The sequence below is a fragment of the Gorilla gorilla genome, chromosome 16 (genome assembly GCF_029281585.2).
Source record: "Gorilla gorilla gorilla isolate KB3781 chromosome 16, NHGRI_mGorGor1-v2.1_pri, whole genome shotgun sequence".
Taxonomy (NCBI): Eukaryota; Metazoa; Chordata; class Mammalia; order Primates; family Hominidae; genus Gorilla; species Gorilla gorilla.
The window spans coordinates 56,279,793-56,301,389 of record NC_073240.2 but is presented as its reverse complement, the minus strand read 5'-3'; the positions used below and the strand labels follow the sequence as shown (position 1 = coordinate 56,301,389).

Below are 21,597 nucleotides of genomic sequence, written 5' to 3'. Positions count from 1 at the left end.
TGGATTTGATCCTGGGGCCATGTTTGGAAAATGGTTCCCAGTGCTAGGAGGATTTAAAACTCTTATAATAGGAGTTATAATAGTAATAGGAACCTGCTTACTGCTCCCTTGTTTGCTACCTGTACTTCTTCAAATGATAAAAAGCTTCATCGCTACCTTAGTTCACCAAAATGCTTCAGAACATCTGTACCATGTGAATCACTATCGATCTGTCTTGCAAGAATACATGGGTAGTGAGGATGAAAGTGAGAACTCCCACTAATTGACTGAGGTTCTCAAAGTGGGGGAATAGGGGAGGAGACCACCCCTCATATTGTCTTATGCCCAATTTCTGCCTCCAAAGAAAGAAGTAAAAACTAAAAGGCAGAAATGGAATCCATAGGCAGATAGCCCAGCATCACGCCCTGGGCCTGGTAGTTAAAAATCAACCCCTGACCTAACTGCTCGTGTTATCTATAGATTTCAGACATTGTTTGGAAAAGCATTGTGAAAATCCCTGTCCTGTTTTGTTCCGTTCTGATGACCGGTGCATGCAGCTCCCAGTCACGTACCCACTGCTTGCTTAATTGATCACGACCCTCTCACGCGGACCCCGTTAGAGTTGTAAGCCCTTAAAAGGGACAGGAATTGCTCACTTGGGGAGCTCGGTTTTTGGAAACATGAGTCTGCTGATGCTTCCAGCTGAATAAAGCCCTTTCCTTCCACAACTTGGTGTCGTCTGAGGGGTTCTTGTCTGTGGTTCGTCCTGCTACACGTACAGGGTAATGGTTTAATATTTCATGAATAATATTAATTGTATTTCAAAATTAATGTGGTTAAATATACTGATATACTTTAATACATTTTTTCAACAGTTTAATGTTTTGGCGTAGATAATAAATACAAATAGGAATTTGCATTTATCTAATGACAAAATGTTAACATTTTAAACTCTACTCAGTTATAAACTAAACTCAATTTTAAAATGTTTAAAAAATGTGTGGATGACACAAAAACAAACCTTCATGTTTGTTTATATTCTCCCCTTATTAATCGTCTTTAAGGATTAATTAAGCCTACAAAATTCTACTTTAATAATAGCTGTTCTCCTTAAGAGTCCCTTAAAACTTTTTTTTTAAATTAAATAACTAGGCCAGGTGTGGTGGCTCATGCCTGTAATCCCAGCACTTTGGGAGGCTGAGGTGGGTAGATCCCCTGAGGTCAGGCGTTCAAGACCAGCCTGGCCAACATGGTGAAACCCCGTCTCTACTAAAAATACAAAAAAATTAGCCAGGCATGGTGGCGCATGCCTGTGCTCCCAGTTACTAGGGAAGCTGAGGCAGGAGAATCACTTGAACCCAGGAGGTGGAGGTTTCAGTGAGGCAGGATCACACCACTGCACTCCAGTCTGGGCAATGGAGCGAGACTCCGTTTTGAAAAAAAAAAAAATGAAATAAGTGGTATTGTGCCAAAACAAGTCTAACAGGAAAAACAATCAAGCTCATACCCTATAAATATATATCTAAGATATTAGGACCCAAAAGAAAAGGAAAATTATGCAGGGTCACTTCACATTCTACATGACCTCTACCTAGATATTCTCATTTAATTTTAAATCACATTATCATTTCCGAAAGCCCAAATTTAAAACAGTAAAATAACTAATGCATTTAACACCTAGTGCCTAGAGTTTGGTCTGTAAAGCTATTCTCCACTAAATAGAACTAAAAATTCTTGGAGAATTTCAATTCCTAGAGAAAAAAAAAGAAAAGAAAAACCTTTAAGGTGGACCTAAGTGATCTTGCTACTAGAATGAGGGATTTTTTTAAATGCCTTTTAAAGTTCCAAAGTGATATTAAGAAAACATAGAAAGCAACCTTTTCCAATGGCAAAATTTCGAATTTTGCACATCAAAAGTAAGTAAAATTATAGGTAATTAATTTTAGGTTATGAATAGTAAATCATACTTAATTTTTGCTTCATAATGTATGCTTACATTCTCTAAGAACCTCAGGATATGAAATAAGGTAATAAGTATGCTTGTGTACTATAGAGATTGTTTTGAAATTTTTACTTTAAACTTGTAATATTTTTTACAAACAAAATAATTTATGGATTTACATACATAAACTATTAATAATAAAAGGAATAAGTATAAATCTATCACTGAAAATTACAGAGAGAGGAAAAAAATAACCTGGTGATATGGTTTGGCTGTGTCACCACCCAAATCTCATCTTTGAATTGTAGTTCCCATAATCCCAACGTGGGGACCCAGTGGGTGATAACCGAATCATGGGGGCAGTTACCTCCATGCTGCTCTTGTGGTAGTGGGTGAGTTCTCATGAGATCTGATGATTTTATAAGGGGCTTCCCCCTACTTTGCTCTGCACTTCTCCTTGCTGCGGTCATGTGAAGAAGGACGTGTTTGCTTTCCCTTCCACCAAGATTGTAAGATTCCTGAGGCCTCCCCAGCCTTGCAGAATTGTGAGTCAATTAAACCTCTTTCCTTTATAACCCAGTCTTGGGTATGTCTTTATTAGCAGCGTGAGAACAGACTAATACACCTGTCAGTCTCCTTCATGCTTTCCGATTGCACGCTTTAATGCAATGACCAGAATCAAACAGAAACGACCTTGGGTGGTTTCTCTGGATTTTCCTGGGCAACCAGCCAGTGGGACCTGGACCTTCTGGCTCACAGTTGGAGGGGCTACACATGAACTCAGCTTTTCATGGGATGGATAGTTTCTTCCAACACAAGTTCGTTCCAACAACTTTCTGTGTGACCCAAGGTCTCCAGATACTGGATAATGGGCTTTTTCAAAAAATGCCTATAGGGCTGGACGCAGTGGCTCATGCCTGTAATCCCAGCACTTTGGGAGGCCGAAGGGGGCGCATCACGAGGTCAGGAGATTAAGACCATCCTGGCTAACACAGTGAAACCCCATCTCTACTGAAAATACAAAAAATTAGCCGGCATGGTGGCGGGCGCCTGTAGTCCCAGCTACTGGGGAGGCTGAGGCAGAAGAATGGCGTGAACCCGGGAGGTGGAGCTTGCAGTGAGCTGAGATCGTGCCACTGCACTCCAGCCTGGGCGACAGAGTGAGAGTCTGTCTCAAACAAACAAACAAATAAGTGCCTGTAAACAGACTGCCTGGTGCTCTAGTAGTTTCCTTACTGACAAAGTTATTTTTGTGTATGCCCTATAAATAGGACAGCAACAAGAGGATGGGATTCCTCTCCTATTATGCAAACCCATACCATGGATCCAGCAGACTACTCTGGCCCCAGCATGCTGCTCCTTGGGATGATGGGAGAAGGGGGAAACCTGTGTTTTCTCTTGGTTTTGTAAGTTTCCCCTTTCCCCAGTAAAACTTATCCCTTAATCTAGTGGTTCTCAAACTTTGGTGTGTATCAAAATTATCTGGTAGGCTGGATAAAACACAGATTGCTGTGCCCCACTTCCAGAACTTCTGGTTCAGTAGGTCTAGAAGGAGACTGGGAATTTGCATTTCTAACAGGTCCCCAGATGATGGTAATATTGCTGGTGGTGGTGGGGAGGACCACATTCTGAGAACCTCTGTATTTAATTTTAATTGTATTTATTTATTTATTGTTTTAATTTAATTTTTGAGTCTCTGTTACTCAGGCTAGAGTGCAGTGGCATAATCATAGTTCACTGTAACCTGAACTCCTGGCCTCAAGTGATACTCCCAAAGTGCTGAGATTACAGGCGTGAGACACAATGTGCATCCCGGGCCTTCGTTTTAATTCATACAGTGTGACTATGTGGTAATCAGTTCTGTTGGTTACCAAAAAGGCTCCCACTTGTATGAACTTCACATAAGAGTTAACCACTCTCCTTTCTAGTGCCTATCTTTACAGACGACCCCTGACTTATGACGGTTTCTCTTTGATTTCCTAATTTTACAGTGATGCAAAAGCTATATGCATTCAGTAGAAACCATGCTGTGAGTACCCATACAACCATTCTGTTTTTCATTTTTAATACAGTATTCAGTAAATTACAGGGTATATTAGACACTTTATTACACTTTATTATGTTAGATGACTTTGCCCAACTGTAGGCTAATGTAAGTGTTCTGAGCATGTTTAAGGTAGGGTAGGCTAAGCTATGATGTTTGGTAGGTTAGGTGTATTACATGTATTTTTGACATAGGATATTTTCAACTTATGATGGGTTTATCAGGAGGTAACCCCATTGTAAGTAGAGAAGTGTTTGTATAGTTTTACCACATACCTAGGAATCCTTATCTAGTGGATTTAGTTTCCGTTGTTCAAAAGTTTTATAAAGGCCAGTCAAGGTAGCTCATGCCTGTAATCCCAGCACTTTGGGAGATGGAAGTGAACGGATCACCTGAGGTCAGAAGTTCGAGATCAGCCTGGCTAACATGGTGAAACCCCACCTCTAATAAAAATACAAAAAATTAGCCAGGCTTGGTGGTGGGTGCCTGTAATCCCAGCTACTCGGGAGGCTGAGACAGGAGAATCGCTTGAACCTGGGAGGCAGAGGTTGCAGTGAGCCAAGATGCCCCATTGCACTCCAGCCTGGGTGACAAGAGTGAAACTCCATCAAAAAAAAAAGAAAAAAGAAAAATAAAAAAGTAAAAGTTGTATAAAATAGCATTATTTCTTGAGGATATTATTTGACTTGCTTTTTTCACTCATCCATCCAATGTATAGCTATCATTCACTCATTTTTACTGTTGTATAATATTCTGTTTTGTGTATGTACCTGTTGAAAGACATTTGGCTTATTTTCAGGTTTTTTTCTATGAAGTTGCTATGAACACCTATAAACGTTTCCTAGTGTATAGGACCAAGACTTTTTCTAGGGCAGTAATTCTCAGATGAGGGAAATTTTGCTATTCCCACCCACCCCCAAAACCCAGAAGACATTTGGCAATGTCTGGAGACACTTTTATTATTACAACTCAGCAGTGTTACTAGAATTAAGAGGGTGGATGCTGCTAAACATCCTAAAATGCACAGAGCAGCCTAAATTATACAAAATGATCCAGCCTATAATGTTAATAGTGTGGAGGTTGAAAACCCCTTTTTTAGGACAGTGGTTCACAAAGCATCAGCATCACCTAGGAACTTGCTAGAAATCTCTAAGATAGATATATAGGAGTAGAATTGCTGGTTATAAAATAAGCAGGTATTCACATTAATAAGATTATGCCAATTTGCCCATTTTGTTGAGGGGTTGTGTTTCTTTTTCTCTATATATTTTGTTTATATGTTCTCTTTGTTTATTATTCAGAAAGAGGGCAAAAAGCAGCCCCTGATATTCGGAAGCTGACCTGGCACTCACAGCTTGGCCATAATATTATTCTGTTGAACATTAACAACTTAAATCTCATAGAATACCAAGCTGAGACAAAAGTACTCTGAGATCACAATAAAATGAGACAAGGCCACTTCATAGTATTATCTAAGCATAGGCAAAAACAAGGTCTTTGTGTCACCCATAAGATAACAGACACCCCCTTTCTGGATAAAATGTACAACAGCTACTTTTTTATTATTATACTCTAAATTCTAAGGTACATGTGCACAACGTGCAGGTTTGTTACATAGGTATACATGTGCCGTGTTGGTTTGCTGCACCCATCAACTTGTCACTTACATTAGGTATTTCTCCTAACGCTATCCCTCCCCCAGCCCCCCACCTCCCAACAGGCCCCAGTGTGTAATGTTCCCCTCCCTGTGTCCATGTGTTCTCATTTTTCAACTCCCACTTATGAGTGAGAACATGTGGTGTTTGGTTTTCTGCCCTTGTGATATTTTGCTGAGAGTGATGGTTTCCAGATTCATCCATGTCCCTGCAAAGGACATGAACTCCTCCTTTCTATGGCTGCGTAGTATTCCATGGTGTATATGTGCCACATTTTCTTAATCCAGTCTATCATTGTTGGACATTTGGGTTGGTTCCAAGTCTTTGCTATTGTGAATAGTGCCGCAATAAACATACGTGTGCATGTGTCTTTATAGTAGCATGATTTATAATCTTTTATATATACCCAGTAATGGGATTGCTGGGTCAAATGGTATTTCTAGTTCTAGATCCTTCAGGAATCTTCACACTGTCTTCCATAATGGTTGAACTAATTTACACTCCCACCAACAGTGTAAAACTTTTCCTATTTCTCCACATCCTCTCCAGCATCTATTGTTTCTTGAAGTTTTAATGATCACCATTCTGACTGGTGTGAGGTGGTATCTCACTGTGGTTTTGATTTTCATTTCTTTGATGACCAGTGATGACAAGCATTTTTTCATATGTCTGTTGGATGCATAAATGTCTTCTTTTGAGAATTGTCTGTTCATATACTTTGCTCACTTTTTGATGGGGTTTTTTTTTCTTGTAAATTTGTTTAAGTTCTTTGTAGATTCTGGATATTAGCCGTTTGTCAGATAGATAGACTGCAAAAATTTTCTCCCATTCTGTAGGTTGCCTGTTCACTCTGATGATAGTTTCTTTTGCTGTGCAGAAGCGCTTTAGTTTAATTTGATCCCATTTGTCAATTTTGGCTTTTGTTGCCATTGCTTTTGGTGTTTTAGTCATGAAGTCTTTGCCCATGCCTATGTCCTAAATGGTATTGCCTAAGTTTTCTTCTAGGGTTTTTATGGTTTTAGGTCTTACATTTAAGTCTTTAATCCATCTTGAGTTAATTTTTGTATAAGGTGTAAGGAAGGGATCCAGTTTCAGCTTTCTACATATGGCTAGACAGTTTTCCCAGCACATTTATTAAATAGGGAATCATTTCCCCATTGCTTGTTTTTATCAGGTTTGTCAAAGATCAGATGGTTGTAGATGTATAGTGTTATTTCTGAGGGCTCTGTTCTGTTCCATTGGTCTATATATCTCTTTTGGTACCAGTGCCATGCTGTATTGGTTACTGTAGCCTTGTAGTACAGTTTGAAGTCAGGTACTGTAATGCCTCCAGCTTTGATCTTTTTGTTTAGGATTGTCTTGGCTATGCGGGTTCTTTTTTGGTTCCATATGAACCTTAAAGTAGTTTTTTCCAATTCTGTGAAGAAAGTCATTGGTAGCTTGTTGGGGATAGCATTGAATCTATAAATTACCTTGGGCAGTAGGACCATTTTCACAATATTGATTTTTCCTATCCATGAGCATGGAATGGTCTTCCATTTGTTTGTGTCCTCTTTTATTTCACTGAGCAGTGTTTTGTAGTTCTCCTTGAAGAGGTCCTTCACATCCCTTGTAAGTTGGATTCCTAGGTATTTTATTCTCTTTGTAGCAATTGTGAATGGGAGTTCACTCATGATTTGGTTCTCTGTCTGTTAATGGTGTATAGGAACGCTTGTGATTTTTGCACATTGATTTTGTATCCTGAGACTTTGCTGAAGTTGCTTATCAGCTTAAGGAGATTTTGGGCTGAGGCTATGGGGTTTTCTAAATATACAATCATGTCGTCTGCAAACAGAGACAATTTGACTTCCTCTCTTCCTACTTGAATACCCTATATTGCTTTCTCTTGCCTGATTGCCCTGGCCAGAACTTCCAATACTATATTGAATCAGAGTGGTGAGAGAGGGCATCCTTGTCTTGTGCCGGTTTTCAAAGGGAATGCTTCCAGTTTTTGCCCATTCAGTATGATATTGGCTGTGGGTTCGTCATAAATAGCTCTTATTATTTTGAGATACGTTCCAACAATACCTAGTTTATTGAGAGTTTTTAGCATGAAAGGCTATTGAATTTTGTCAAAAGCCTTTTTTGCATCTATTGAGATGATCATGTGGTTTTTGTCTTTGGTTCTCTTTATGTGATGGATTATGTTTATTGATTTGCGTATATTGAACCAGCCTTACATCCCAGGGATGAAGCCTACTTGATCGTGGTGGATAAGCTTCTTGATGTGCTGCTGGATTCGGTTTGCCAGTATTTTATTGAGGATTTTTGCATCGATGTTCATCAGGGATATTGGCCTAAAATTATCTTTTCTTGTTGTGTTTCTGCCAGGCTTTGGTATCAGGATGATGCTGGCTTCATAAAATGAGTTGGGGAGGATTCCCTCTTTTCCGATTGATTGGAATAGTTTCAGAAGGAATGGTACCAGCTCCTCCTTGTACCTCTGGTAGAATTCGGCTGTGAATCCATCTGGTCCTGGACTTTTTTTGGTTGGTAGGTTATTAATTATTGCTTCAATTGCAGAGCCTGTTATTGGTCCGTTCAGAGATTCAACTTCTTCCTGGTTTAGTCTTGGGAGGGTGTATGTGTCCAGGAATTTATCCATTTCTTCTAGATTTTCTAGTTTATTTGCGTAGAGGTGTTTATAGTATTCTCTGATGGTAGTCTGTATTTCTGTGGGATCGGTGGTGATATCCCCTTTATCATTTTTTATTGCGTCTATTTGATTCTTTCTGTTTTCTTCTTTATTAGTCTTGCTAGAGGTCTATCAATTTTGTTGATCTTTTCAAAAAACCAGCTCCTGGATTCACTGATTTTTTTGAATGGTTTTTTGTGTCTCTATCTCCTTCAGTTCTGCTCTTAGTTATTTCTTGCCTTCTGCTAGCTTTTGAATGTGTTCGCTCTTGCTTCTCTAGCTCTTTTAATTGTGATGTTAGGGTGTCGATTTTAGATCTTTCCTGCTTTCTTTTGTGGGCATTTAGTGCTATAAATTTCCCTCTACACACTGCTTTAAATGTGCCCCAGAGATTCTGGTACGTTGTGTCTTTGTTCTTACTGGTTTCAATAACATCTTTATTTCTGCCTTCATTTCGATATTTACCCAGTAGTCATTCAGGAGCAACAGCTACTTTTTTTTACCAATCATCACGTAGGGAAGAAAAAATATCTTCTCCTTCTACCCTTCTAAGTTCTTGACTGGGGCCTTTGTAAGAAAAGAGAGATTAACAAGACAAAAAACATACAAATTTATTCAATATAAGTTTACATAACATGGGAACCTTCTTAAGGACATGAAGAATGGAAGAAATGATTAACCCTGAGCATTTTTATGCTAGGTTTGATAGAGAATGAAAAGTCATAGGAAAACCTAATAACACAAAGGATATGAGCTGCAATTCCTTCAGCTTAAAATAATTAATTTTTAAATATTTAAATTTTAAAAATTTAATTAAAGTGTCATAATTTGGGGTAGCATGTCCTGAACTCCGTCAATAGAATTACCCTTGCTTTCTGAAAACACTCATACTATGGGGAGTCAAACCTCCTTCCCCTAAATTCTAAAACTGTCTTACTGAGACACCCCATGATATGTGTTCTGTCTTGCTCAGTGAGCAATGAATTCAACTTGTTCAATCACAAATGTCCCTGTGTCTCTGGCTGAAGGGCATATTTCAGAGATCTTAATAGTCTTTATTATGCCTTTTGGTGAGCACCACTTCTTTTTTCTTTTTTTCTTTTTTTTTTCTTTTGAGACAGAGTCTTGCTCTTGTTGCCTAGGTTGGAGTGCAGTGGCACGATCTCGGCTCAATGCAACTTCCGCCTCCCAGGTTCAAGTGATTCTCCTGCCTCAGCCTCCTGAGTAGCTGGGATTACAGGCACACACCACCACCTCTGGCTAATTTTTGTATTTTTAATAGAGATGGGGTTTCACCATGTTGGCCAGGCTGGTCTCAAACTCCTAACCTCAAGTGATCCACCTGCCTCGGCCTCCCAAAGTGCTGGGATTACAGGCGTGAGCCACCCCGCCCAGCCCAGTGAGCACCACTTCTTAATTTTAGTTCGTTTTTAATTTTTTGCCTCCCTAATGAGTGCTTTTTATGTTATATTTAAGAAATCCTGGCCGGGCGTGGTGGCTTACACCTGTAATCCCAGCACTTTGGGAGGCCGAGGTGGGTTGATCACGAGGTCAGGAGATCGAGACCATCCTGGCTAACACGGTGAAACCCCGTCTCTACTAAAAATGCAAAAAATCAGCCGGATGCGGTGGCGGGCACCTGTAGTCCCAGCTACTCGGGAGGCTGAGGCAGGAGAATGGCGTGAACCCAGGAGGCGGAGCTTGCAGTGAGCCGAGATAGCGCCACTGCACTCCAGCCTGGGCGAAAGAGCGAGACTCCGCCTCAAAAAAAAAAAAAAAAAAAAAAAAAAAAAAAAAAAAGAAAGAAAAAGAAATCCTGCCAGGCACAGTGGCTGACGCCTGTAATCCCAGCACTTTGGGAAGCCGAGGTGGGCGGATCATGAGGTCAGGAGATCGAGACCATCTTGGCCAACACGGTGAAACCCCGTCCCTACTAAAAATACAAAAATTAGCAGGGCTTCGTGGTGCATGCCCATAGTCCCAGCTACTCAGGAGGCTGAGGCAGGAGAATTGCTTGAACCCGGGAGGTGGAGGTTGCAGTGAGCCGAGATCGTGCCACTGCACTCCAGCCTGGTGACAGAGTGAGACTCCGTCTGAAAAAAAAAAAAAAAAAAAATCCTTTCTTACTCCAATATCATACAGGTATTTTTTTTTTAAGTTTCCAATTTTTTTTTTTTTTTTGAGACTCAGTTTCACTCTTATTGCTCAGGCTGGAGTGCAATGGCACGATCTCAGCTCATGGCAACCTCTGCCTCCTGGGTTCAAGCAATTCTCCTGCCTCAGCCTCCCGAGTAGCTGGGATTACAGACATGTGCCACCATGCCTGGGTAATTTTGTATTTTTAGTAGAAACGAGCTTTCTCTATGTTTGTCAGGCTGGTCTTGAACTCCCGACCTCAGGTGATCCGCCCACCTCGGCCTTCCAAAGTGCTGGGATTACAGGCATGAGCCACCACGCCCAGCCAACTTGACAAGTTTTTAAGGTATAATTCATTCAGAGTCTAAAAGTTTAGTAGGATCATGGTAGTGAGGAGAATAATTTCACTGCAGAGGTGTGTATGTGTTTAGCAAAGTGGTTGCTAACAGATTTTCCTGAAATCCCCGACAGCACAAAGTATCCTTTACATTATTATCTTTCATGCATATAAAATCTCACTTATATTTCTGTATAGTGGGAGAACCTGGACTTTAACATTTTATATGAAAGAAATGCATAAACCCTGTCTTTTGAAGATAATGTAAGATTTGGAAACAATATGGTAAAAGTAGGAATAGAACAAAAGGGGGAAAATGACAAAAGAAATTAAAAAAAAAGTCCATGGGATTCGTGGGTTTCTCAGCTTAAAGGGACAAGGGAAAGCAAGTCTAGGATGACTCCCAGTATTCAAAGTTACCAGAAGCTTGAGATGATGAACTGCTAAGGTAGTGAGGGTGCCCTATTTTGGGGAAAAGATGGTTTTCTCTTCAAGTCTGTTGCTCCTTATCTTTCCTCAATGAATTTCTACGGAGCATTGAAATTTGTGTGAAAGAAAGGCTTCCAAAAATAAGTAAGTTTAAAATCCAGGGTTTTGTATTATACTTTCAGATTTCCCCAAAGGCCCAGTTTCTCTGTTTTTTTGTTTTGTTTTTTTAAAGTTTAAAAAAAGTTTAAAATCAAAACCCCAAGTGGGAAGTAATTTGTGTGTATCTAAATATTGTATACATTCACTGTTTTATGCCAGTAATTTATAAACTGGGTGTACAGAAAGCAGCCTGGAGCAAAAACATTGTAATGGGAGTTAAGAGATCAGGATTTTAATGATGGTCTGCTACTAATCTATACGAAAATGGTTTGTGTATAGGTTTCAGATTGCTTAAATATGTAGAATAAGACTACATAATCTTCAAGCTTCTCTGCAGCACTGAAGTTCAGATTCTACTTAAGCACTTACGGAATGTGTCAGTGTGATTCCAATTTACCCTATTCCAGATTTGTAGCAAAGCATTTCTCAGATGAATCGTAGGGTCGTTTCTCCTCAGTTTTCAAACTTTGGAGCAAAATCTATATAGGTGTTTTTGGCGGCCTTACTGTTAATAGGATTTGCGGGATACAATAGTTTAGACAAGCTCCTGGTATGTGTTGTGAACAAACGTTTTCTGAAGAGGAATTTGGAGCAAAGCAACTATTTCAGTGAACAGTTTGCAAACTGGGGAGTTGAAGCCTTAGGTGTAAAACAAAGGTGCATTCCAGAGAACAAAGGGAGGGTTTGGGTTTTACAGCAAAAGTTTCTGCCCAGGTTCCCAATCAGGTTCGTTTATACAAATGAAGGATTGAACCGCACTTAGTTCTGATTGGTTGATACAGCTGAGCCCTGATTGGTTGAGGCAGGTGAGCCCTATAAGACCCAGCACTCAACAGAGGTGTGGGTTTGGGGAGAACACAGAGTCCATGTGTGACCTCTAGTCGGTAAATGGCCACGTGTCTCTATTTTAAATTTAGACCCAGTTAGCCACTCTGGATGTTGACGGATTGGCTCTTTCAGGTTCACATTTGTTCATAGTCTGTATGACCAATAAATTTGCAAAACAGAACAACTAGCGCTAACTCTTAATAGCCTCAGTCAGAATAAACAGACAAGACACTGCACCAAGGGCGTATGGGCATTGCACCTGCTCCTCATGGGCTGCTTTCCCGAGCCTTATGCCCACAGCCCTCCTTAGCATTATCGCATTATGAGGCTGGAAGTGCTTTTTTTTTTCTTTCTTTCTTTTTCTTTTCTTTTCTTTTCTTTTTTTTCTTTTTTTGAGACGGAGTTTCGCTCTTGTTTCCCAGGCTGGAGTGCAATGGCGCGATTTCGGCTCACTGCGACCCCTGCCTCCCGGGTTCAAGCGATTCTGCTGCCTCAGCCTCCAGAGTAGCTGAGATTACAGGCAGGCACCACCACGCCCGGCTAATTTTGTATTTTTAGTAGAGGCGGGGTTTCTCCATATTGGTCAGGCTGGTCTCGAACTCCCAACCTCAGGTGATCCGCCCGCCTCGGCCTCCCAAAGTGCTGGGATTACAGGCGTGAGCCAGCGCGCCCGACCCACGGAGTGCTTTTTTTTTTTTTTTTTTTCCTCAGGCAGAGGGTATGGGCCTACTTCTTTGAACATTCGCTCAGATCGTAAGGTAACCCCAAGAATCGGCATCACTCTCTGCTCTGGGCGCCTGGATAGTCTCGCATGGAGTCCGCGAGGTGGTGGCGCCGGAGCACGCTGGGAACGCCGGGCTCCCGGCCGGCCTGACCCGGAAGGGCTGGCGCATGGTAACCCCAGCTTCCCTAGCAACCAAGCAGGCGCAAGAAGCAACCAGCCGTGCTATCCGCTCCCGTTGCTACCGGAATGCCCCTTCAGGTTAGCGATTACAGCTGGCAGCAGACGAAGACTGTGGTCTTTCTGTCTCTGCCCCTCAAAGGCGTGTGCGTCAGAGACACGGACGTGTTCTGCACGGAAAACTATCTGAAGGTAAGAATGCAAGTCTTGCCTGCCGGTCTCCGGGGGTGTGGTCCGAAGCTTCTGCAAGAGCGCAGCTGGGCACGAGCAACAGGCTCATCTTTGCAGATAAACGTCCTAAATTTTTAATCCTATTAAAAAAATGAATCCCATACAGGTGACACACCATCTGTAGACAGATAATCAGATCAGAGACTACTTTTATCCAGGGCTTCCTCATATGCCTTGCTAATCTTTCACTACCTGGCATAAATTTAGTGGGCCTTTTAGAAAGTTATTTTACCTTTTTCACCTGTTTCTTAATACGCGTGCTTAATTTGTGTAATTAACTTAGTTTCCGTTTTCACCCTTCTGCATAGGTCAACTTTCCTCCATTTTTATTTGAGGCATTTCTTTATGCTCCCATAGACGATGAGAGCAGCAAAGCAAAGATTGGGAATGACACCATTGTCTTCACCTTGTATAAAAAAGAAGCGGCCATGTGGGAGACCCTTTCTGTGACGGGTGGTAAGTTCTTTATTAAAAGATGTTCATCTGGTTGTACCTTTTCGGTTTCAGACCTTTTAAAAAATTTTATTTTGAAGCACCTATATTGTGTAGGGGAAGATAGATTTTGATAGATTTTTTTTTTTTAAGAGTCTTGCTCTGTCGCCCAGGCTGGAGTGCAGTGACATGATCTCGGCTTACTGCAACCTCTGTCCCCGGGGTTCAAGGGATTCTCCTACCTCAGCCTCTCAAGTAGCTGGGATTATAGGTGTCCGCCACCACGCCTGGCTAAATTTTTTTGTATTTTTAGTAGAGGGTTTTGCCATGTTGGCCAGGCTGGTCTCACACTCCTGACCGGTCATTAAGTGATCCACCCGTCTTGACCTCCCAGAGTGCTGGGATTACGGGTGCGAGCCACCACACCCGGCCAGATAGACTTTCCTTTTACTCTCCAAGGTTCAATAGCTGGGTCTATAAAATAAACTAACAACAGAAGGATTGACAGAAGAAAATGTATAGAAATTTATGAATTGTTAATATTAGTGCTTTAGGGCATCACAGGGAAAAAAGTGAATACCCCCCAAGCGGTGAGATTTGAGAGCTTAGGGACTGTCTTAATAGGGGAAGGGGGAGGGGATGTAGGCCTCTTAGAACAGTAAATGATTTTTAGGAAAGATGAATGGATCCTTAGAAGAATAGATAGGAAATGTGATAGTTTTTAACAAAATTTGTCACAGTGTGGTGTTGACTTGTAGTTTCCTTTTCTGGGAGAATAGTCAATATTCCCTGGTTAATGAAACTCCAGGAGAAGAGATTTATGACACTTGGGTTCCTTTGGAAAATCTGTTTTTAGGCAGATAAGAGGAGTTCGGACGAAACCTCTCCCTGCATTTGCTGCTTTCAAGTGCCTTTAACTCAAAATGATCGCTATATGAAAGCAGCATATTTTGGGGTGGCATATCCTGAACTCATTCAATTGCTCTTTTAGAAAAAAAAAAAGGCTTATGAGTCTAATTTAAGTGATACAGTGCTTCAGCAGCCATTTAAATAAACCTAAAGGCTGAATTAGTCAAAGTTAGAGCACATTAAGCAGAAGATGTGGGCTCATATCTTAAGGGTAAGCCCTCCTGATATATAGCCTTTATTGAGTACTTAACTTTGCATTAGGCGTTAACATGCCTGTAATTCCATGAAACAACCTGTCACTTAGGTATTATTACCCTTTTTTTTGCAGGGGAGGCTACTGACGTATGGAAAGTTTGAGTAATTGGCAAAATCACACAGCTAGTGACTGGCAGCCTGGAACTGGAGCCTTAGCAGTTTCACTCTAGAGCAGATGTTCCCAACCCTGGCTACATATTTGAATCAGCTATGGAATTTTAAAATAATACTCTAATCCAGTCAAATCAGTTTCTGGGAATAGTACTCAGGTGTTGGAAGTTTTTGAAAAGCTTTCCAGGAGTTATAATGTGCAGCCAAAGTTGAAATCCCCAGTTGTTGTTTGCTTGTTTTGAGAGACAGAGTCTCGCTCCGTCACCCAGGCTGGAGTGCAGTGGTGCGATCTCGGCTCACTGCAACTTCCGCCTCCCTAGGTTTAAGTGATTCTTCAGCCTCAGCCTCCCAGGTAGCAGGGACTACAGGCATGTGCCGCCACGTCCAGCTAATTTTTGTATTTTTTAGTAGAGACAAGGTTTCACTATATGTTGGCCACGCTGGTCTCAAACTTCTGACCTCAAGTGATCCACCCGCCTCGGCCTCCCAAAGTGCCGGGATTATAGCCATGAGCCACCGCGACCGGCCTGACATCCCCAGTTTTAAAGCTAGTTCTCTGTAGTCTTACTAAGCTAGTTGTCTGTACTTTGTACTAGTACCAAGATCAGCTTCCATAGTCAGTAATTGTCCTCTACTGCTTTAGCCCTGTTTTCCTCCTTCTTTCTTTAGTTGTCATGTTTTCTAATACTTTACGTTTACTGCCTGGAATTTATTTTTTTTAATTTTGAGTTTTTTAAGAGATAGAATCTCACTCTATCACCAACGCTGGAGTGCGGTTGGTGTTACCATAGCTCATTGTAACCTCAAACTCCTAGGTTCTAGCAATTCTCCTGCCTCGACCTCCTGAGTAGCAGAGACTACAGGTGTGCACCAAAACACCTAGTTAATTATTTTTATTTTTGTAGAGACAGGGTCTCACTATGTTGCCGATAGGTCTTGAACTCCTAGGCTCAAGTGATCCTCCCACTTTGGCCTCCCAAATGCTAGGATTTCAGGCGTGAGCCACTGCACCCAGACTACTGCCTGGAATTTCTTTTAAGCCTTTGGCATTAAGCCTTGAATATGGACTCTTGAGGGTAGAAAGAGTTGCAACCATTCTTTCTATCAAGGCTTTCTTGGTATCTGTAGTGGAATTTAATTTTTAATTTCCAAGACGAAGGTAGAATTTATTTTTCTAAGATCGGGTATTCAGCTCAGAGAATACTGGTTAAGGTACGTTAACATAGCCAGTTTACTTAATTTTTTTTTTTTTTTTAGTGAGCCCCAGACTACCTAAAGAGTTTTAAAGAATCAGGTTCCTGTTTTTTGACCTCTTACTTCCTCTGTGACTCAGTAAGTCTATGTTGGGGCCTGATGATGTCATAAAACACACCCAGTCTGTTTTGACTTCTTACCTAAAATTGAATGTACATTTATTTTGACTCTTGTAAATTAACTTTTTCTGTAAAGGACCAGATAGTATTTTAGACTTCGCAGGCCATATGGTCTCTGTCATATCTATTCAGCTCTGCCATTGTAGCACAAAAGTAGCCACAGGTGATTCATATTTATGGACAATGAAATTTGAATTTCATCTAATTTTTAAATGCCACAAAATGTTATTTTGATTTTTTTCATCCATTTAAAAATGTAAAAATTATTCAAGGCTTGTGGGCTGAGGGGAAACAGGTGGCAGGTTGGATTTGGCCCATGGGTCATAGTTTGCCAACCTCTGATTTAGACAAATCAAAACAGTCTTAAAACTGACTTAAGCTGAGCGCAGTGGCTCATGCTTGTAATCCCATCACTTTGGGAGGCCGAGGCAGGTGAATCACCTGAGGTCAGGAGTTTGAGACCAGCCTGGCCAACATGGTGAAACCCTGTCTCTACTAAAAATACAAAAATTCGTCGGGCGTGGTAGCGGATGCCTGTAGTCCCAGCTACTTGGGAGGCTGATGCAGGAGAATCGCTTGAACCCGGGTGGTGGAGGTTGCAGTGAGCTGAGATCTCACCATTGCACTCCAGACTGGGCAACAGAGCGAGACTCCATCTCAAAATAAATAAATAAATAAAAAACCACTAATTTATATCACAATGAACATTGATTCTACTTCAGAAACCAGGTTTGAGATTCCTTTAGAAATCAAACTCAGTTTGCCGGGCGCGGTGGCTCATGCCTGTAATCCCAGCACTTTGGTAGGCCGAGGCGGGCTGATCATCTGAGGTTGGGAGTCCGAGACCAGCCTAACCAACATGGAGAAACCCCGTCTCTACTAAAAATACAAAATTAGCCGGGCATGGTGGCGCATGCCTGCAATCCCAGCTACTCAGGAGGCTGAGGCAGGAGAACCACTTTAACCCGGGAGGCGGAGGTTGCGGTGAGCCAAGATTGTGCTATTGCACTTCAGCCTGGGCGAAACTCGGTCTCAAAAAAAAAAAAAAAAGCAAGAAAGAAATCAAACTCAGTTTTGCCAGGTACAGTGGCTCATGCCTAAAGTAATCTCAGCATTTTAGGAGGCCAAGGTGGGAGGGTCATTTGAGCCCAGGAATTCAAGACCAGCCTGGGCAACATAGAGAGACTTCACCTCTATTAAAAAAAAAAATTAGCCAGGCATAGTGGCATGTGCCTTGTAGTCCCAGCTACTTGGGAGGCTGAGGTTGGAGGATCACTTGAGCCCAAGAGGTGGAGGCTGCAGTAAGCCATGCTTATAATGCTGCACTCCAACCTGGGTGACAGTATGTGATCTTCTCAAAAAAAAGAAATCAAACTCAATTTTACTTGCAATTCAGTGGGATTATTTAACCATTTTTTTCACATAAAATATTGTGGAACTCCAGTTTATACACGTAGACTGTCTACCTCATTATTCAAACTCTAATTTTTCTCATTTTTTCTGGAAATTCCTTCTTGATACACTCTTTATTTCTATTAGACATGGAGTATTTCATTTGGGAAGTTAATGTTCTTCCAGTTATTTCTGCCGCTGAAGCTGACTTAGCTGTCTACCTTCCTGTTTTTAAACAGGAGGAGAGATGAGAAGAGGCTTCAGACCTAATTTCAGTCCTAGTTCTTAGCCAAGATCTTAGATGAATAAAATTACACACTTTTACTTACCTCTAACTGATATTTAACATTCTCTTCAATTGTGAAGATAGGCAACAAACAATAGTAGTATCTTAGTCTGTTTGGGTACTATAACAAAATACCATCAACTGAGAAGCTTATAAACAACAGAAATTTATTTCTCACAGTCCTGTAGGCTGGGAAGTCCAGATCAAGGTCCTGGCAGGTTTGGTATGCGGTGAGGGCTCACTTTCCTGTAGATGGCACCGTACTGTGTCCTCACATGGTGGAAGGGGCAAGTCTGCTTTCTGGGGCCTTCTGTATAAGGACATTACCTCCCAAAAGGCCTCACCTCCAAATAACATCACATTAAGGGTTGGGATTTTAACATAAGAGTTTTAGGGAGACATAAACATTCAGACCATAGCAAGTAGTATCAACAAAAACAAAAAGTATGTTTATATCAGAGATACCTCTTTTATACTCTACTTTGAAATTACAATATTAGACTTGTTGCTGTATATTAATGCATTAATAAAGAAGCACATAACCGTGTATCACAATTTGGCCGGCCGCAGTGGCTCACGCCTGTAATCCCAGCACTTTGGGAGGCCGAGGCGGGCAGATCACAAGGTCGGGAGATCAAGACCATCCCGGCCAACATGGTGAAGCCCTGTCTGTACTAAAAATATAAAAATTAGGTGGGCGTGGTGATGCCCACCCGTAGTCCTGGCTACTTGGGAGGCTGAGGCAGGAGAATTGCTTGAACCCAGGAGGCGGAGGTTGCAGTGAGCTGAGATCGGACCACGGCACTCCAGCCTGGCAACAGAGCAAGACTCCGGCTCAAAAAAAAAAATGTATCACAATTTTATTTCTTAATGTTTTATAAGTGTTTTGATATAACTGAGTTTCTTTGTAGACCTGTATATTTTATTTCATACATTTTAAAACATTGTGAAAGGATTTATAAGGATTCACTACTCTGCCAAGGTGTCTGCCGCACAAAAAAGGTTAAGAACCCATGCCTGGGGTATGATTCATCCCTCTACCCACCCCTTATCTACTCTCCCCCACTTTGTCTTCCCCTCAAGTTTTCTCCTCTCCCCTTCTGTTTTTTTTTTTTCTGCTTAAAGGCTAGATCTTTTCCCTCAGGCTCTGATCCTTCCCTTTGTAAGATAATTTACCCATTAACGGATCGCAGCCTGCAGTTTGTGAAACATTGGGCCACATCAAATATAAAGATAACTGTGAGATCTTGCACGGTGGCTCATGCCTGTAATTCCAGCACTTTGGGAGGCCAAGGTAGGAGCATCGCTTGAGCCCAGGAGTTCAAGACCAGCCAGGGCAATGTAGTGAGACCTCGTCTCTACATAAAATTTAAAAATTAGCCAGATGTGGTGGCACACACCTGTAGTCCCAGCTACTCATGAAGCTGAGGTAGAAGGATTGCTTGAGCCCAGGAGGTTAAGGTTGCAGTAAGTTTTGATTGCTTAACTGCACTCCAGCCTGGGTGACAGAGAGAGACCTCGTCTCAGGAAAACAAACAAACAAGCTGTGAATGGTAAGGTTTTATATATATTTATATATAATATTATATAAAATATAATATATATATTTATATATATAAAACCTTACCTATTATATATAATATATTATATATTATATTATATATAATATAATATTATATATTATATATAATATGTTATATAATATATTATATATAATATTATATATAATATATAATATATATTATATATTATATATAATATGTTATATAATATAATATATATTATATATTATATATAATATGTTATATTATATATTATATAATGTATATAATATATAATATATATTTTATATATTACATATATATATTTTATATTATTTACATATAATATATATTTTATGTATTATTTACATATAATATATATTTTATGTATTATTTACATATAATATATATTTTATGTATTATTTACATATAATATATATTTTATGTATTATTTACATATAATATATATTTTATATATTATTTACATATAATATATATTTTATATATTATATAAATGATGATTTATTATGATCAGGTTTATAAGCGAATAGCCCTAGTTTCTTAACAGAGAAGGAGAAGATAAATGTGTCCTTGCACCTTCATCCTCACCCTCTCCCTCTCATTACCTGCTTCTTGTGTCCCTCCCCCATCCCTTCTTCTTCCTCTCCACCCCCTTCATTCTCTAGTCATTCATTATTATTACAGTTAGTTGTTTACCTTTTAACATTAGCTTCTTGGCCAGTTTAATATTGAAAAATATTTTCCATGTTCCTTGTGAAGTTGGGTACAAAGAAATCTCATCCTGGGTCAGTTTATTTAAGTAGTTTTCTCATAAGTAAAGCAAATTTGTCATAATTCTAATTTAGCAGTATTCTGTACATTTTAGTTGACAAAGAGATGATGCAAAGAATTAGAGAAAAATCTATTTTACAAGCACAAGAGAGAGCAAAAGAAGCTACAGAAGCAAAAGCTGCAGCAAAGCGGGAAGATCAAAAATATGCACTAAGTGTCATGATGAAGGTAAGTTGCAGAATGACAGGCAAGTCCTCTAAAGAGATAATAGTAGACTATGTGAGGATAGTGAGTTCCAGCTGCTGGACTTCCTCAGCATTTTCTTCATACTTTGTTTAGAGGACTTGCTGTGTTATATAGGCTGTCTGCTATTTATATGTGTGTGTGTTTTTTTTTCTTGAGACCGAGTCTCACTCTGTCGCCCATGCTGGAGTGCAGTGCGGTGATCTGGACTCACTGCAAGCTCCAGTTCCCGGGTTCACGTCATTCTCCTGCCTCAGCCTCCTGAGTAGCTGGGACTACAGGCACCTGCCACCATGCCAGGCTAATTTTTTTGTGTTTTTAGTAGAGACAGGGTTTCACCGTGTTAGCCGGGATGGTCTTGATCTCCTGACCTCGTGATCTGCCCGTCTCGGCCTCCCAAAGTGCTGGGATTAGAGGCGTGAGCCACCGTGCCCGGCCCATATTTGTTCTTGAAATCTGAATGAAAGTCAAAGGTGTAAAAGTTGGACAGTTGTTTCAGGGAGAGGGTTCTATTTCTAGGGGAGTAAAAATAAAGTCTCAGTGGTGCAAGTGTTTTACTTCTTTTTAAATCTTGGAATAACAGATATGATTTTAAAACAAGAAAAGCATATTTAAAACATTATTGTCAAATTTTTTTAACGGTTAAGGGTTTTAAGTGAAAGTTTTAATCAGCAATATATTTTTTGAGAAACAATTCACATTCCATATAATTTACCCATTTAAAGTGTACAGTTTAATAGTTTTTAGTACATTCAGAGTTGTGTAACCATTACTACAGTCAATTTTAGAACATTTTCATCACCCCCCAAAAAGCACCAATACCCCTTAGCAGCCGCTCCCCATTTCCCCTAACACTTAGTCCTAGGCAACTGCTTATCTGTTTTCTGTCTCAATAGATTTACCTATTTTGAGTAATTTTTACAAAAAAATTCTTATCTCAGGCCAAGC

General features: G+C 40.4%; 1 protein-coding gene across 7 annotated transcripts in view; it reads left to right on the top strand.

Annotated features, from left to right (window-relative positions):
• The first annotated feature begins 12,898 nt into the window (after positions 1-12,898).
• DNAAF4 (dynein axonemal assembly factor 4) overlaps positions 12,899-21,597 on the top strand; it is an 80,987-nt gene continuing 72,288 nt past the window's right edge. For 4 of the 7 annotated variants that reach the window (XR_008671847.2, XR_010130990.1, XM_019010812.4 and 1 more), the window contains exons 1-3: positions 13,104-13,276; positions 13,624-13,771; positions 20,501-20,634. Coding sequence is in view for 5 of the 7 variants with exons in the window: in XM_019010812.4 (XP_018866357.1) it covers positions 13,154-13,276; positions 13,624-13,771; positions 20,501-20,634 (405 nt within the window). In the remaining 2 variants the exon portion in view is untranslated. Of the gene's footprint in view, positions 13,277-13,623; positions 13,772-20,500; positions 20,635-21,597 lie in introns of all 7 variants that reach the window. The other 3 variants (XM_019010813.2, XM_019010811.2, XM_063698556.1) reach the window with 2 other exon arrangements.